Source organism: Lithobates pipiens, unplaced genomic scaffold (assembly GCF_037356315.1).
Source record: "Lithobates pipiens isolate NorthernLeopardFrog02 unplaced genomic scaffold, aLitPip1_a1.2 Scaffold_27, whole genome shotgun sequence".
In the NCBI taxonomy this organism is placed as follows: Eukaryota; Metazoa; Chordata; class Amphibia; order Anura; family Ranidae; genus Lithobates; species Lithobates pipiens.
Genome location: NW_027507788.1, coordinates 188,132,645 through 188,151,913, shown reverse-complemented (window position 1 = coordinate 188,151,913; position 19,269 = coordinate 188,132,645). Strand labels below are relative to the sequence as shown.

General features: G+C 40.7%; 1 protein-coding gene across 1 annotated transcript in view; it reads right to left on the bottom strand.

Moving 5' to 3' along the window:
* CLMP (CXADR like cell adhesion molecule) overlaps positions 1–18,814 on the bottom strand; it is a 187,608-nt gene extending 168,794 nt beyond the window's left edge. The window contains exon 1 of the mRNA XM_077458028.1: positions 18,356–18,814. Coding sequence (XP_077314154.1) covers positions 18,356–18,383 — 28 coding nt within the window. The 5' untranslated portion in view covers positions 18,384–18,814. The remainder of the gene's footprint in view (positions 1–18,355) is intronic.
* Positions 18,815–19,269: the final 455 nt, after the last annotated feature.

Below are 19,269 nucleotides of genomic sequence, written 5' to 3'. Positions count from 1 at the left end.
AACTGTATCGAAGGCAGTGGAAAGGTCTAATCCCTGTACACGCGGTTCATAATTTCCGACGGAAAAGGTCCGATCAGATTATATTGTCAGAAAATCTGATCATGTGTGGGCTCTATCGGACTTTTTCCGTCGAAAATTCCGATGGAAAAAATTTGAGAGCAGGATCTAAAATTTTCCGTCCAAAAAATCTGATCGGACTTTTTCCGATAGTTTGTAGAGAATTCCGATGGACAAAGTGCCACGCAAGCTCAGATCAGATTACGAGACCAAAGCTATTGGCTACTAGCCTCTCTGTAGTCCCGTCATATGCAACGAATGTCACCACATTCCGAACGATTAGATTTTCCTACAACTTTGTGAATGAATGAATGAAATACTTGTATAGCGCACAATGCGAACTGAATCGCCTCTAGGCGACCGTGTGTATGCAATACCAGTTTGGGACAAAATCCATCTGAAAAAATCCGACGGATTTTGTGGTCGGAATGTCTGACTGTGTGTACAGGGCATAAGAGTATGAGAATTGTCAGTTATAGCAGTTAGTAGGTCATTAGTGAGTTTTAGACAGTCAGTTTTGGTGGAATGCTGATGGCGGAAGCCAGACTGTAGAGCATGGAGAAAGTTGTCAGTGAGGTAGCAACCAATGCAGTTGTGGACAAGACGTTCAAGAAGCTTGGAGACAAATAGGTTCAAACAGGTGGGGTCCACTGAGGGTTTTTTACATATGGGGGTAACCAGTCGTGTTTGAGTGGGGAGGGAAAGAAACCAGTGGAGAAGGAGAGGTTGAAGATGTGGGTTAGAGAGTTTAGGATAGAGCAGGAAGGGGGTCACAGTAATTGTGAGAGGATAGGGGACAGGTGTTAAGGTGGGCTTTTAGAAAGGCAACTTCTTCAGTGGTAACAGGGTCAAAAGAGTAAAGTATTGAGTGTGGTGTTGGACCTGGTATGTTAGTTTGTGGATAAAGCTGCACACTGGATGAGATGAATCTGTAGCTCTTTGGGGTTGATCTACTAAAACGTGAGAGTGCAAAATATAGTGCAGCTGTTTATGGTAGCCAATCGGCAATCCTCACTTCAGCTTGTTCAATTAAGCTTTGACAAAAAAACTGGAAGCTGATTGGTTTCTATGCAGATCTGCACCAGATTTTGCACTCTCCAGTTTCAGAAAATTATCTCTCTCTCTCTCTCTCTCTCTCTCTCTCTATATATATATATATATATATATATCTATATATCTATATCTATATATATATATATATATATATATATATATATATATATATATATATATATATATATATATAGGTTTTTATTTTTATGTTTTTATTCATTTTATGCTTTAAGCTTCTCTATTTATTATTTAATACCCAGAAAACCCTTTCCGTCCTGTCATCTCTCCCATCATGCTTCCAGACACCTTGCTTCATATCCCTGAGGGCCAAGTAGAAAAAACTGTGATCACAACATTTTAATCCTCACTTCAGCTGTTATAAGCCATTTATTGGGGACCATTAACCACAAGACCTTCATTAGCAGGGTCATTCTACTGTCTGCTGAAATTCCCAGCTGCGTATGTTAAGAATAAAATTAGAGGGACACACACAATTTGAAATGTTGTTAGAATTTATATGCATCTGTATATAGAAACCAGAAAACAACTTGTTATATTTGATTTTTTTTTGTTTGTTTTCTCCATAGGGATTGTGGTACACGTTCCTTTACTTTCACTAACATATTTGTAGATATGAATACAATGTTCCCTAGGATATCAAGTTTCCAGAGAGAGTGTACACTAGAAATGTGTTTGATATTTTCTATAGAATATTAGCATTATTTCCATATGTTTTTATAGCATAATTTCATTAGGTTACCACACATTTGCCTGAAATTCTCTTTGATATTTATTTCGTATTTGTTGTAGGCTATACAAAAGATCTTATTTTTTTAACAATTAAAACACATGTTCAAGACTTTGTCCTGATCTTGTACTTAAAAGTATATGATTTGAAAATTATATTTGCAAAAAAAGAAAAAGTATATGATTTGCAACACCTCAGGGGCTACAAAATTCTGATACATTGAGGAGTAATGTACAATTAGGTTTTTATTTGTGTGAGTGCCGTAGTTCATAATTCCATAGGGAATACATAGCACACACAACAGATCTGTTCCAGATTTTATTGTAAGAAGCTTTACTAATGAATGAATTTATCAAAGTATTCTTGTAATGGAGTTTAACCCCTTTCGCTGGCTCCCTTCTCAATCATCTTGGTCTATACTCTATACAATAATGTGGGGTTCTGCGGACGTATCCATCGAGTTGGCTCATAGCTTGCGCAGATGGTTAGCAGAAAGTTGTTTAGCATGCTTGTAGGCAGGGCTTAATCATTGTACCTGAGAATTGAGTAAACGCGCATGGATACTTAATCTTTTCTACATTCTAGAAACTGATTGATCACAGATGTAAGGCGATTTACAGCAATAGTACCACATATGTTGCAGGTCACCGTTTATCCACAGGGCACTTTCCAATAGTAATGTATCAGGCACTTACATACCATTCAATGCAAGAGGAGCACTTCCCTAGCAGGGACTATGATATAGCTTGTTCACACTACAGTTCCCAAATGTTCTTGCAGATACCTGGCTTCCAGTGAGAGACTGTTTCAGGAAGCTGACAAGGGTAACATCCTGTAATAGTAAACCTATCCTTTCCCTCCACAACAGGCACCGTTCCGTAATGTTTCTCTTACTCACTGCCTATCCAGTGGGTGCTCTGTGACTGTCTTACTCCCACGCTGCAGACACACAGAATGACACAGAATTCAACTATTTATGGAATCCTCAGTCAAAATGGCTGCCCAGATTTCAGTATTTAATTGGGTTGTTATCCTCCCCAAGGTGGCTGCCTGGAGCCCATAACAGAAAAAAATTAGCCTTCAATGTGCTCCTGCCACCCTAAAAAAGGGCATGGTGCCACCTTTAGGTTGGAGGATATACTGCAGCCTCCAACTGCCTCCATACTCACTCCTTGTACTACTAGATACAACTAAAAACATTGTTTAGTTTGACTTCCTGTCTGTAATTTTCAAACCCAATTATTACTACTTAGACAGTAATCATTATACAAAGCATTTTTGCAAAATCAAGTTGAGTTTTTGCACCTTGACACTATACCTGGCTATAGATGATGCAATTTTATTTCCTACAAACACAGGGGCAGGAAATAAAATAGCTCTATTCACCCATCAACAAAGTCAGTGTTGATGAGGTAATCCTTCCCATGGAGCTACTGTGTTCTTCCATCAAAAAGGGGGAGGGGGGCAGCATAGGGAGCTGTCCCTGTTGGGACAACACAGTGGTAATTGATAGCAGCTATAGCCGCTGGCAATAATCGCATGTAGAAATCTGGCATGCTGGTTGTGCCCAAGTCGATCCATCAGCCTGACCATAGATGGTTTGATTTTTGGCTGCTCCCTGCTGAACCGGCCAATATTCAAATTATCTGTGGCTGGCTTAAGTATGGCTTCTTCTAGGATAGGAGGAAAAAAGCAGACTACAGGTTTTAAGGTGTAGCAGGATTAAAAAGTAAAATATAGAAAGCTTCTGCCTTGTAGTTTGACAAAAGAATCACCATATTATTTCAAGAATTTTATATACCACGGAACAATAATACTGAAGATTGTGTAAAGGATCAGGAAGGACAATATTACAAAGGCCGCTTCACACAATGAGAAGGTCATACTTATCCCTCAAGTCTTTCTGTTGGCATTTCTTCATAAATTGTTATTCCTTTGGAATAATATGTATGCATTACAGCTCATTCAAGAGTACACTTCATGCTTATATGAACTGTTTTCTGCTCCAGTACATGCCAGCGTAACACAAACAAGGCTTAATTGGTTGTACCCATAGAGATCACTGATGCCTGCTGCCTTTCTGGTACATTGTGCATTACAAAACACTCCTGTCACTGGACCACATAATAATATACTGATGTGCCATAAATGCTAGAGCTCAGGAGAGGGAATGGATACAGAAAGATCTCAAGCCCTATACATCTGACCCCCGTATCCTTGGATTCCAGTTTACAGGTGCTGGTTTTATAAATGTACCTGGTAAGAGTTGTGTGTGTGCTGTTCTCCATAATGTTTCAATTACATTATAATGAGACATTTAATATATTGTGCTTAAAGAGGAAGTAAACCCCTTCAAACCACTTTGACCTACAGGTAAGCCTAGATTAAGGCTTACCTGTAGGTCCAAGCAATATCTCCTAAACCTATATGGTTTAGGAGATATTTGCCCGAAAATGGGCACCGCTGTCTACGGCGCATGCGCCGTAGACAGGGGCGCGCAGGCGCACTAAATGCGGCAAGTCCAAGAATGGATTTGCCTAATTTGTCGACTCCCGTGCGCATGCGCGGGAGTGACGTCATCGCGGCCTCGCCGAATGGCAGCGGCGGAGCTGTGAGATGCGACTCCCGTGCGCATGCGCGGGAGTGACGTCATCGCGGCTTCGCCGTTGTCATTGGTCGGAGCTGCGAGACGCCACCAGCAAGATGGATGCGGCGGACTACAGGGATCAGCGGCGACTTCGCTGGCTCCTGTGTCAGGTAAGTGACACATAATGAGCTACTATGCGATGCATAGTAGTCCATTATGCTTTACCTTTGCAGGGAAAAAAAGAGGAAGTAAACCCATCAGGGTTTACTTCCTCTTTAACAGGTGTACTCCCACCAATGACGTGTATAACTAGAAGACAGCAAATACTCAATTTTGTCACATTATGAAATATTATTTAGAACCTGCTGTAGCAGTCTCCAGTTTCCTAGGTAAGATCACTCTGAACATTTGTTTGAAGTGAGCATTTGTCCGTCTAACAAAACTTTATTTTTTATTTCATATAAAATGGTGTAGCGATACCCCCATAAGGGCTGCTGAAAGTTGTGGTCCACCCACCCCCCTGCCCATCCTGGCGTTCACTTCCCAATCACCTTGAGTCAATGAACAGTCCATATGTTTGTTTTGTTTTTGTATTTTATTGAGGGATTTGAACTTGGGATAGGGATGGGAATATATGGAATATATGGGATGCCCAGTAGAATCATAGAACAGATGCCCGGAAGAATCATAGAACAGTCAATTTGGGACAGAACTATGTACCCAACATTTCCTCAAACTCCTCCTGCACAACACTTGACTCCAGGCACAGCTAGCACATGGTTGGGCTCAACACTGACTCAGTCAGGCCCTAGAAGTTGCCATTTGCAGGGCCCCTCTTTGCGTAGCAAAAATAGAAAGTCTTAGTGCTAGCTGTCCTATGGAGGACTACTGCTCCCAGCAATCCCTCTTCAGGCCCTGCCAGCCCTCCTGGTTGCAGCTGCCGGACTCCATGGCCCATTACATTGCAATACGCACTGGCTCCACCCCCAGCCTGACTGTTGCCTCTTAGTCCTCTCTGGCATGCCTCTCCAGTACTCCCGATAGCACATGTCACTCACCAGCCCTCCCGAAGACTTGCCTGGCAGCACTAGCTCCTGCTGTCCTCTTTGGTTCCTCTCTGTGCCTCCTGACCAGATCCTCCTTGCTTTTCCAGAAGGGCTCCATCCTGCACCCAAACCCTAGGCCCAAGGTCACCCCCCTCCCAGAATGGGGGTACCCTAAAAGCCCCCAACAGCCTAGCACTCCATCCTCATTTCTTCAACCCGACAACTCCTCCCCAGCTGGGCTGATTCTAGGTATTTAAGGAGGCCTGCCCCCTGCCAATCCAAGTTGTGGATTGGTCAGGGCTCCTTAGAACACCCCAGGCAGCTCCAACTCTCTTCCCCTCATCTCTTCTAGAATCCTCTAGAAGCCAAAGGGAGGTAACCAAGAAGTGAGGCTATCTGTGAGTCACCAGCCTACTCGGAGCCACTCCCAGCCCACACAGATCAAAACAAACAGGCCTAGCTTACAGCTAGGCCTGCCTAAATTTACCTGCTCTCACAAAAATACTAACTCTAGCACCTACCTAAGTAGAGGGTGCAAGAGTGGGGAAGAACTAGAACCCATGTTGGATTTTTACTGTTGTCAAGGGGCTCATTAGAAAGATCTCCCCTCTCTTCCTGTCTTAATGACAACAATTTCACCACAAAGGAAGTGATGGTAAATCTCCAACAGTAACACACACAGAAACACTTTTTTTTTTACTACAAAAGGGGAAGGTTAGAACCTCTGACAGATGGCTATTGCTATTTTTTCCTCACTACCTATCTGATTAAAGCATTGGTATCGTAACAATAAGTAAGAGTAAATCTTTCTAATGGAACCCCAGAAAGCAGTAAACATCCAAAAGAGGTTCTAAACTTTTCCCACTCTACCCAAAAAGTTTTGGCTGGGCATAGACCTTCAACCAGAAGTAAACACATCAATTTAACTTTTTAAAAAAACAGTTATATTCAAGGGATACTGGTAATGATAAATGTCACAGTTGCTTGTGACCTCAACTGAACTATCAAGCCATCAAATAGCTAATTGCTAACTGCTAACTGTTGATCAAACAAAGACTAAAAGGGCAGCTTCCTTGGCTGTAAAAGATAGGAGGGTTTCGTTTTGCTTTAGGATGGTTTAATTATCTTTATAATTGGTTGACAAAATATAAATGGTAGACATTAATGGGCGATAGTACTTAAAATTCACAAGCTGGTTGCTTGCATACAAACAGCACTGCAGAAAACATCCCAGCCAGCACTTGATTATGAGCATATACCATTATCGGTTCACAATCAGTGATAGGTTGAGCTCATTCACTGGATGAATGCCAGCTCGCTGAGATTTAATCATGATAAAACAGTTTTCTTCTTAGTGGAAAGATCTGCTTGAAGACAAGAAAAAGTCTTCAACATGAGGGAACCAAATTATCAATTCCAGTTACTAAGGCCTGTTGTGATCCACTGCCTGTTACTTCAAATAGAACCTGATAAGGATCTTCACAAACCATATGAAACTGTATAAGGAGAGATGTCCCCTGGAATTTATGAGCTCTTATTCTAGAGATATCGGGCTCCAGTTTGTACTTGCTGAAATAAATTGCATGCTTTACTTTTGATAGTAGTCCCAAATATTTATTTCATTTGTTCCATCGACTCTAATGCATTGCTACAACAAAGGATAAAAGGGCATCTTGTAATATTGAAAAGATTAGTGTGAATTTAAGTGACTTTTCTATTACTAACTACTCATTTACCAAACATCATATCCAGAATGTAATGGGTTTCATGAATAAGGACGTGTGTACACAGGCATCAGAATAGAAGTATGCAAAATACATCTACAAGAACACAAGTTCTGGCGCATTCAGGATCACTTAAGGTCAAAAAGTGAAGATCTACTATCTTATTTTATAGGGAACATCTGAAAATTGTATTCATGACAACACAATACTGTGTAAAATCTACCTTTTGTCTTGAATTCTCCTGAAACTTAATGGTATTTATGCAGTGAGAGATCATCTAAGGCAGGGGTCTCCAAACTTTCTAAGGAAAGGGCCAGTTTACTAGGGGGCTGGACTGTGCCCAATGGGAATAAATAATGCCTGATCTTTGGTATTAGGGGGGAGAAATCGTTGGTGTCACTGGGAGGAATAGTGCCCCATTGTTACTGTCAGTGGAAGGAATAGTGCCCCATTGTTGGCGTCAGTGGCAAGAAGTATGTTCTTTTGTTGGTGTTAGTGGCAGGAATAATGCCTTGAGGGCTGGATAGAAGCAAGGAAAGGTCTGGCCCCAGGGTCACAGTTTGGAGACCACTGATCTAAGGCAGTGGCACAAGCATTGCAAAGGCTTCTCTATGTTTTTCTGACTGCAAGGCCCACTAGATTTCAGGTTATATTTGGTGATGTCATGACCATGCTGCTCACTGTTGCTGGAGAGGAAGCTGTACCTGATGACCTGCAGTGCAGGAATCTTCCTTGTTTTGCTTTTTTGTTCTGTTAATCTATTAACCTCTTTTGCTACTTCTTAACTATTACTTCACCAGTCATTAAGGGATCTGTTCTGATATGAGCTGGCAAAGCTTACCTCTACCAAGCTGGCAACCTACACAATGAGAGTAACATGGGTATGTGGTTTGGAGTGCCTAGTGAAAAACAGTCATCTCACTTGGAAGTTTGTTTGAATTGTTTATTAGAATGGGAATTTCAGATACAGCTAACATGTTTTGGGGGAACTGGACTCCCACTTGTTTACGGCTTGAGCAATAATGTGTAATAGTACTGGTAAGTAAAGATATTTTTAGCTCTGATTAGGGCTGGGTGTCAGTGTGACCTGATATCAGTAAGGTCATGCCACTTGATCGGCTGCCCTCACTACAATCAAGTTCCACAGACACTTAGCCCTACTCCAGCCCTAATCAAGGCTGCAAAGCACTTTACTTCCTGATGCCATTACACATTATTGCTCAAATTGAAGGAGGTGGGGGGTTCATCCTTACCGTACCAGCACTAACGCAAACCTATCAGTACCTTCACAATGAGACACAGTGCAGAACAAATCAAATCAAGGAAAGTCTATAATGGGGAAAAGAAAGATCAGCTGCAAGGAGCCTACATGCAATACTGGCGAAACCTTGCCCTCTGATTTCCTTTTTTGGCCACAGCTTCCATCATTCAAGTCCTATTTGAGAATAATCTGTGATACACATGATATATCTTTACAGCATGTTTGTGATGTGCTTGAGTTTGGCCCATGGGTTCTGCAGTTACTTATATAAAATATTTAATCACAAAATGCCATTGTGGTAGACGTTCCTAAAGCCGGCCATCGACGCTTCGACTCCTGACCAGTTCACTGAATGTGCAGCCAGCCTGTTGGATTTTACATGTGATTATTGCTAATGGCTATTATAGTCGCTAGTAGTAATCACTGTGTTCTCTTGGCGGGGGTGCCCCCCCCCCCCCGGAGGGAGAACACAATAGCTTCGCAGGAGGCATTCCCCTATCAACACTGACTATGTTAATGGGGGAATCAAGCAATTTGCTTGATTGAAGGAAAGAAAAGCGGTTGCAGGAAAGAAAATTGCTACATCTATGGCCAGCTTAACATGTTTGTAAAGGCAGAAGTTTTTTTAATTTTAATGCATTCAATGCATTAAGATAAAAAAAACCTTCTGTTTGCAGCAGCCCCCCTAATATGTACCTGAGCCCAATCCTCCTCCAACGATGTGCATGGGTGCCTCGGCTGTCTGGGACTCTCCCTCCTGATTGGCTGAGACACAGCAGCGGGGTCATTGGCTCCCCCTACTGTTAATACAAAGTCAGTTAGCCAATCAGGAGGGATGAGGCAGGGGGAACCACGGCTCTGAATGGACACAGGGAGCTGCAGCTAAGCTCGTGTGCCCCCATAGCAAGGTGCTTGCTGTGGGGGCACTCGACAGGAGGGAGGGGCCAGGAGTGCCAGAGGCACCGAGAAGAGGAGGATCCAGGCTGCTCTGTGCAAAACCATTGCACAGAGCAGGCAAGTATAACATGTTTGTTATTTTTAAAGAAAAAAAACACAAGACTTTACAATCACTTTAAGACACTTATCAGACAATCAAAGTCTACTCTATTCTGTAAGATCCTATTCAGATTTCAGCAAGCAAGCTCATAACCTTTTAAAAAATATCCAAATGTACTTAAAATGCAGATCTCAAACAACTCTGTACACAAACCACAAAACTGTGTGAAAGACCACCTCTCTGTTGCTGTAACCAACCAATGAGATTTACCAAACATTTTTTAATACTTACAGGTGGAGCTATCTATTTTATAGGCAACACAGACAATTCCAGCACCAGGTACCTTGACACTTGATACTTAAATGAAGCTACAGCATTTGGGCAGCCATTACTGGGATTGGTAAAGTCTGTATGGTCATATTGATCTATTTATCACTGTGCTGGGCTCTATGTGTACTGCTGTTTCTGATGCTTATTCTGATTTCAGAAAAAGCACTACAACATATACCAGTCCCTAAGCAATACTGTTTTGTTTGGGTTTCTTTTTTTGCCATTCATATACGGGTTTTGTTTATCTACTAAAAGCAGTAGATTTCAAGGCACTGTTCTAAGGCCCCTTATACATGGGTGCAACCATTCCATTCCGTTGATAGATCCCCTTTCCATCCCATAGTTAAATCGGAGCAGAAATCAATGGCACATATGTGACATCCGTGTCGGTTTTGATCTTTAAAAAATGTTTTCTTCCATCTTCTGATGGAAAAACAGACTCGTGTAATCCCTATTACCAGCGATATGTAAACAGATGTGTGTCCGTTTAGAGCCACATACATGTGTTCCTTTCCATTTAGTTCTGCAAAAATCAGATCTGGGTGCAAATTGATTGCATTCTGTTTGATGAACCCAAATGGACCCAGGTGTAAACTCAAGCACATGTTTACATCCATCTACCAGAATTTTAGTTATATAGAATTGCAAGGTATGTAGATTTTATTTGGTACAGGGTTGGGTCCTCTGCATGAACTTGACAGGTTGCTGACACAGCTGTTTATATTTACCCGAAATTCTCATCCATCTGACCGATGTCGGCTGTTGCCTAACTGCACAAAGAACCTTTGAAACAAAAGTACACGGGCCAAAACCACATCCCAATACACATTTCACAGCTGAAAATAACATCTGAAAACTTCTAATGAGGTCAGAAGGAAAAACGTAGCCCTCTGCAAAGTACAAGGAGACATACCTTTCCCCTGAATCAAACCAGACCAAACTAGCAGCATCTTGAGGATTTACAGTGTTCTGTAATGAAACAACAACATTCTGCTGTAACCCCTGACTGTCCTGCTAGTAGAAAAGTAGAAAATCATAGAAACCAAAGCTTTCTAGGCAGGCCTGGGGAAAACAGAATACCACAGGACTGGAGGAATTAAATCAACTCAAGATGGCAATTGAACATTGTACAGTAACACTGCCCCTTTCTAAGCCATGATTCCAGATTTAGGATTGTAACACTGCCCTTCCTAAGTAAGGTTTTGAAAATCCTATAGATTAACTGGACTTTTTGTTCAGTGTTTTTCCTCTTACTTATGAAAAAAACATTGTTTTCTTATTTACAAGCATTTAATAAACTATATAATACAATTAGTGGTATTTTTCTCATATCATCAGACTTCTATTTATTTAATATATACAAAAAAGTGTTGCGCTAAACATAAAATTGCTCATAAAGCATTGATAGAAAATAGTCCAACTGTAGAAATACAAAAAACACAAATCCGCGAAATTGCAGATGAATCCAGAAGACCCTCCACCTCGTGCATATACCGCCTCCTCAAGCAATATAGACTCTTACCAGAGAGCCTGGACCTTTTATTAGAGGGTCAGACTGGCTTGATGTAATAATCTTTGCAAGGGTCATCAGCTGGAGATGTGTCCTCACAAAAAATTAAGAACTTTCACTGTATAATCAGACCAGGCTCCATTGACCCCATGACCAGATTTAACCATGCAAATGAAGAAGATGCCAGATAGTGTAAAATCCAAAAAGACTCATTTAATAAAAGGTATTGCACTTACATTTGTTCAGATAAAAACCAGCATTGTATACAACATAGAAAAACATACAGATCCTGTAAACGGGAACGCGATGGCAGGAAACAGTTTCTTTACCTGACCGGTTTCGCCTCAAAGAGGACTTCTTCCGGCTGTTCTTTCTGAATGAAAGTTTTGTACATAATGATCTAGACATATAGCCCAATAATTTCTTAAAGTGGTGTCTCGCTAAGGTCCCTGTGGCCCTCTGAGGATAGTCTGGCTTCCATGCAGCACCTGCCTTTCATGCATTAAGATAAAGCAGGGCTGTCAAAAAGAGGTTGACCGAATATTCCGGTTCACGCATATTAAAGGAATTACCTTGAAAGTAGATAGTCATGAAGATTTGAATGCCTTATCCAACCTACAGCAGAGGTGTACACCCCCGAATTCCTCCAGTTAATTATACATCTCAGGAAAAAATAACAGAAAATCTGCGTTTAGACCACCTAAATGGAAGCTGCTAGCACAATTTGTTGGTCACAAACAAAGCATAAAGACTGTAAAAATGCAGCGATTTCCCCCTAAACTAGAATACACATTAAATTAGCTTTTTTAATTCCAAAGAAGACACTCAGGCTTTAGTGGAATGAATGAGAGTGAAAGTCCCAAATCTAAACCAAAACAGAAAAATGTCCCTTTTCCTTTAAGGTAAACACTCGGTCCTCAGCAGGGTGAAATGAGAATAGAGATTCTAATTCAAACCACCACCACCAAGAACATTCACAGCCTCTTACCAGAAGCAATAGACCGCAAGCATCACAGAGGGTCAAAAACACATTGGTGATCTCAAAAAATGGTTCCCCCTCTCAGTTAGTTCTTCAGGTATATTCCTTCCAGTCTCCAAATAATCATGCAGAGGAGTTTTCATCACTTTACAGCCCCTTCATAGCTCATTGTGTTTCCTATTAATTTATTAATACATAAAAATTAAAAAAAACACACTCACTCATGGATATAAAACAGCATTGCCATTCTCATAAAGAAGTTTCCAACCCCAAAGATGGCCGCACTCCACTTTGTTCCAAGTGTCGCAATGATCTGACACGCCAGGCCAAATTTTTCGTCTGAGCCATACATATAGATATATGATGTTAAAAATACATTCAGCCTGATTTATGAAAGCTGAAGGAAAGAAATAAAGCTGCTTCCAATAATAACCAGGCTAGGCTCATAATCCAAGCCCATATCTGCCCTGGTAATGATAAGCAAAAATAGTTTTGGAATTAATGGCAATTTTTTTCTTTGCACAAATTTTCAGAGGTTGGCACTAATTAAAGTTAAAAGTTTTCTTTTTAATCTTAAGGCATTACCTGCTAGGTGTTTGTCGCCCCCCCCCCCCCCTTCCACCCTTGCCCATTGGCAGTAGTGCTGGCCTCTCCCTGCTCTCACAGGACAGATTAAAAGCAGTTGGAACCATTGGCTCCTCCAGTAAGGAGAAGGGGGACATGGCCAAAACAGTTTGCTATGGGGGAACACTCAGGAGAGGAGGAGAAGATAGTGCCTGCGAGGGACCTCTAGAATAGAAGGTAGGGGGGTCATTCTGTGCAATGACTCCTTGCACAGAGCAGATAAGTATAAACCTCTTTTTTTCTTTTTGGGTACAAAAAAAGAGAGATTTTAATATCACATTGAATACTCGGTCACCATTGTACTTTTGTTGCAATGGTCCAACAAATTGCAACTGTTTGTTGCAATTTATATTTATAGATTGATAGTAAAAAAGGACTAAAAATTGTATCTAGAGGAACATTTCTTATTGCCTATAGAATTCTCAATTTTTTTCTATAGCCCTCCTGGCGGTATGATTATTTCCGATTTTAGGTGCTGAAAGCGGTACCATTATTTTGCATGGAAATTTGGCATTTTATATTGTAGGCCTGTAATTCTTAGAAATAATTCACTTAAATCCATCCAAACAAGAGTCTAATAGACAATCCCGGGTATGATAACATTTCAAATACAAAATCATAAATTATATTATATTATATATATATATATATATATATATATATATATATTAGATTATATTATAATAAATAACTATACATAATTATAAAAAATAATAATATAATAAAAAATATTCAATGATGTAATCAAATCAAAAACACTAAAAAGTGCTGAGTTGCAGAATTGTCGCTGTTATTATTTTTAGTGTTTGATGACGAAATTCCCCACGAATCACTATCGCTCAATTCCGGACATTTTTTGGTTGCTATGGACAATCTCCAGTTTCCTGGCATAAAGAATAGTATTTATAATATAAAACTGCATACAGGACACTGGTGAAACCACTAGGGACAAAGGGGATGTGTAATTATTTGATACAGTACTGAAACTGTAAGATTACCTATATCTATACTGTGTTTTTTACTTTTTGAATTTGGCGCGAACTCTGTCCCCGTGTGTCGCAACGCTCGCAGGGATCAGAGCTCGGCACTGTGACAGATCGAGCGAGACACGGCTGGGGGACATCGCAGGATCCAGGGGACAAGGTAAGTAAACCTCTACATGGATCCTGCGATGCGATACTTGGCAATACAACCAGGGAGGCTACTAACTCCTTGGGGGTTATCTACTAAAGGCAAATCCACTTTGCACTACAACTGTAAACTACAAGTGTAAAGTGTACTTGAAATTGCACTGGAAGTGCAGTCGCTATGGATCCGAGGGGGACATGCAAGGAAAATTAAAAAAACAGCATTGTGTTTGTACATGATTGAATAATAAAATCAGCAGAGCTTCCCCTCATTTCAGATCTACCCCTCAGATCTACAGCGACTGCACTTTCAAGTGCACTTTCAAATGCACTTTGCACTTGTAGTGCAAAGTGGATTTAACTTTCGTAAATAACCCCCCTTGACTCCTTTAATAACGTAGAAGAGAGAATACATTTTTGTGAAGGGGGGCAAGAGTAGCTGTTGACCAGTTTGGTGCATTTGTCCCCCAGGCCAGGTTATGTAGAACCCTGTGTAAAAATGTCTGGTGCCCTCCTCTCCCAGTAAAAATAAATCTCACTATCTCTCCTTTACCATTAGCAGTGAAGTCTAGAAAAGTGGCCTTGTGCATTGAATGCCGTCCTGACCTCTCATTTCCTGATTACATTTCTACACCTGTGACCAGCGAGATGCAGTGTTGCCATGGAAATTTGCTACTTCTAGAATCATTGAATCTTCATTGCCAGATTGGTGCCATAGTCCAGAAGAGAAGAAGTGGTTGCTCCTTTTTGGATAGAACACCTCCTTAACCCAACTTTGTAACAGTAATTTTACCATATCCCTGAAATCAGTACTTGAAAAACATAATGACTGCACACTGCCGACTTCTGAATTACTGTAACAAGATCTCGGAAAATAAAGCGGTACTTACAAAATTAGTAGGATGAGGAGAGAGAGAGGCGTGGAAGAGGACGCTAAACTGGAAGTGGAGATTATTATGTTCTATTATTTTATTTATTTATTTTTAACTAGAAATGGTTTTATTATTATGTTCTATTATTAATTTCAGATATTTTAATCGGTTAAGAAAATCCAGCAGTGATCCCCCCTCCTCCTTCATAGGATAGGGCCTTGTGTAACAGCCCCGGTTGCACATTGAAAAAGCCAGCACTGCCTGGGTTCCATTGTTCCCCACTGAACTTTACATCAATTACACTTCAGAAATTACTTAGGAGCAGAACTGTAAAGGTGGCGGAATTTATGATGCTTATTTTTATATCCCTGCTGTTACTTTTATTGGCTCATGTTGCAATACTTCTTTATATAGAACCAATACCTCTATCACATTAATGGTAATGGAGCATGTAATATGTATGTTTAAGAATATTATGACAAGGTGCAGTACAGGCCATTATAGTACATATGTTCCAAATGTATTGATAGAGACTTTAATGTACAGAAGGCATTGAGACCTTCTCTGTGGAGTTCATGGTTGCTTTTGAAAAAACATGTCTTTCCTAATTTGGATGTACCATATTGAATATACTTAACCTGAAAGCTGGATGGGTCAGAGGAAGAAAGATTTCACTTGCATGTAATACATGATTACCTCCAAAGCATGTTTGCATTGTATTCCAACCTACTGCATTGTGTAACTTTAGCCCCGGTTCTCATTGATGCAGTGCAAATTGGGTGCAAATTTAAAGCAGTGTACGGTGCAAATTCCCATCCCAATTTTTTTTTTCTCAATGCAAATTCTCCTTAGCATATACAGTTTCTGGCTATGTTCACACTGGTGCGTACACAGACATTGCATTTGATTTGCACTGCATTGCTTTGCAGATCACATGCAATGTCTTTGCGACACAAATTCAGCCATACAAAGTGTATGGCTGAAATTGCAAAGCATTCACACACCAAAATGGTGCACGACCCTTTTTTTGGTCCACACTGGAACTGGATAACATGAGTGTTCACACCCATGCAATATGATTCCTGTACCATTTTACAGTTTGCACTGCGATTTGTGAACCGATCTAGGGGGTGTCATTAACCTTCTATTGACACCCGCAGTGGTTCGCAGAGGATGGTGTGAACTGCCTGCGAGTGTCATGTGATACGGGAACCCGCACAGGGATCGCGCTGATTCCCGCATTGCATATGTGTGAACCCAGCCAGAGTCTTGGTTCACACTTATGCAAATTCTGTGCGATCTGAAAAGCAAAGATTCACATGTCATGTAAAAAAAGCAGTATTTCCATTGAAAGCTGTTCATATATACATATATATGGGGTGTGAATTTGATTCCGTTCAAAAAAGGGTCCTGTGCGATTTTAGTGCAGTGCAGTACATATTTCAGCTCCATAGCCTTCTATGAGACCGGATTGAAATCGCAGGCCAGGGTTCACATCACTGCAAATTATTTTATTTTATTTTTCTAGATTTGATAGGAATGAAAAATCGCAGATGTGACCACTCCCCTTACAAATTCTCCCTAAATTTGCATGGAGAGTACATAAGTTGGTAGTAAATAAATAAATCATAAACATATATAATATGCATAGTTACATTGTAATATATTGCATTTTATTACAGCATGAACAAATACATCAGAGCGCTACAAACACACTATTAATAGCTGTGGAGCAATGAGAAGAACCTGGGGTTTCATTTTACGTTGTCAGGGTTCAAGAAGCCCATAGCGGTCTGTCATCCCCTAGAACAGTGATTATCAGTAATTGGCAGTGTTTTTACACCACACAGATACAGGGTGGCAGGCGTAGTAAATCATGACACCTTGACATCTTGTTTGCTAAAAACAAAACAAAGTTTAGGAGAACATCAGCAATTATTTTTCTGCATAAAAGGTCTCATTCTTTAATGCACTTTGTTTCTTCTAAACTAATCAGACTTGAGCTGTTTTATTCCATTTTTTATCAACTGGGCTTTCAGACCATGAACTTCATAAAAAAAAAAATAATAAAAAAAAAAGTAATGGCAGATTTAAAATTTTCATTAGAACCCTACCCATTAAACTGAGCTCAGAGGCTTCTCTCCACCAGCACTCATAAATATTGTGAATGATGTTTGAACCATCCCCCTCCGCTTGTTCTGACTGGCACATGTACGGGAGATGTGGGTACACAATGAATCCCATCAATGTATAGAAACTGATCTGTTCCTGGTGACAGGAGACCGTGATCTGTTCTTTACACCTTTATCTCCATTTCACAAGGTGAACGAGGTAGCAATCATGTTTATTTGTTGGTCATTTTTAGGCTTATTCCCTTTAGAGATATACATAGGCTTCTTCTTTTTTTTTTTATTGTGTGTGAATGTAAACGCCAATATCATGTAGACCATGTGTCATATCTTTAGGTATCAGGCTTTGTTCCAATAGACATCTCAGACATTAGCTCCTCCGATGTGATTGTGACCTGGGGCTTCTGTCTGAATACACTGTGTACTCAATGTCATGTTTTTCCAGAAGATATCAAATTGGGGAAAAGCAAACCGGTGACCCCACAGCTTGTGTACTCAATTGTCATGTTTTTTTGAGAAGATATCAAATTGGGGAAAAGCAAACGGGTGACCCCACAGCTTGAATATTAGATGGTCTGCTTGTCTTTCCTGCCATCATACAAATCACAGCGGACTGTAAAATGTCAGGGTGAACCCCCATTGTCCTCATGCATTGTGTTCCCTTTTTTTTTTTCCAGATTCTCTGGTCAGCTCAGTTTCATTGTCCTCCCTTCCTTCTGAACACTTTTATTCTCTCCATCTCTCCCTCCCTCCTTCCTTCTCCAGCCTCCCCTCCAGCACATCTGTTTCCAATATGTGCTGTTGCAGGCGCCTGTTCCAGGCAAACAATAGCCTTCTCTATTAACCTGAAGAATACTTGTGTGTGCCTAGACCAGCAGCAACAGCAGCAGCACCTTCTCAATCCGAGACACACAAAAATCCTTTTCTCTCAACTTTAATTCCACACCACCATTTATGCATGATCTGCCTATTCCAGATGCAGCCATTGACCTTTACAAAAAGCAACCATTTACATCTGTAGGGGGGAACCTCAAGACTCATGGGTTTCAGTAACATTTTGACTGCTAAAGACAGATTGAAAAATAAATATAGAAATACAGAATTGAATACACACAGTAATGAAACAATGCTCACAAAAAAAAAAAAAAAAAAAAAAATCTGTTTTGCTGTAAGAGACAGGAAAGGGTTTTCTTTCAAATCCAACAGGTAACTGCTCTCAGCTTAGCAGCACAGAATCAGTCATTGTCTGTCACACCTTTAACAGAACACTGACAGCCAGCAAATAAAGAAGGAATAAAAAAAGTAACTCACCCAGAAAGAAGGCGAGAAGCTTTTGCATCTTTGTTCATAAGTCCAGGGGAATTTGTGGGCTGGTGAGTTGGGGCAGAGTTGGAGGTGAAGTGCTGTGCATTGGCTCCTTACAGGAATGGCAGATAGCCCTGCATGGGGGGAAGCATCACAGACTGTGGAATGCAAGCAGCATAATTACCTCCATGTGTCAGCCCAGGGACCAAGTTTCCTCTGCCTTTTGTGCCAGTACTTGTCACTCTCCTGGTCCCTGTCTGGAGATAGTGCACTGCAGGGATCCTTGCCTTTTTTTTTTTTTTTTTGCTTTCTACGAGCCAAGAAAGTACTGAACTGGCAAACGCAGGAGAAAAAAAAAAAAGAAGAAAAATTGTAATAGCAGCGACTTATCCGTGTACAGAATGGAAGGAGTGCAAGAAAATATACTGAGCACTGAACATTCACCACATGGCAGCGTCCCAGACCTGCTCCTCCCAGCTATCTGCTGGGATTAGCCAAGGAGAGCTAGCTATGCTGAACTCCTGCAGAGTAGGAGGGATGGAGGTGCACTATATGTCCAAGCCTCACACTCTCTCTCTCAATCAACTTGCCTTTCTCATGGAAGTGCTTTGAATCTTAGCTACAAATATATGTGACTTAATAACATTTTCTTCTTCTCAGCGGAAAGCCTTGGAAGGGGGGGTTGGGGGGTTTAGAAATTCCCTTTTATTTGTCATGCTGATCTTCTGTCTCCCCAGGCTGAGCAGAAACCATTTGTAATTGATTTTTATCCAGAACAGAAAAATCAGCCCCCCCACCCTTTCACTTTTGAAAATGATTTTTCCAGCGGGTGGGAGAAATTGTTAATGCTTTTCTACATTAGCATCCTTGCAATTTGTGAAAGAAAATTTCTTTGTCATTATATATTCAATTCACAACAA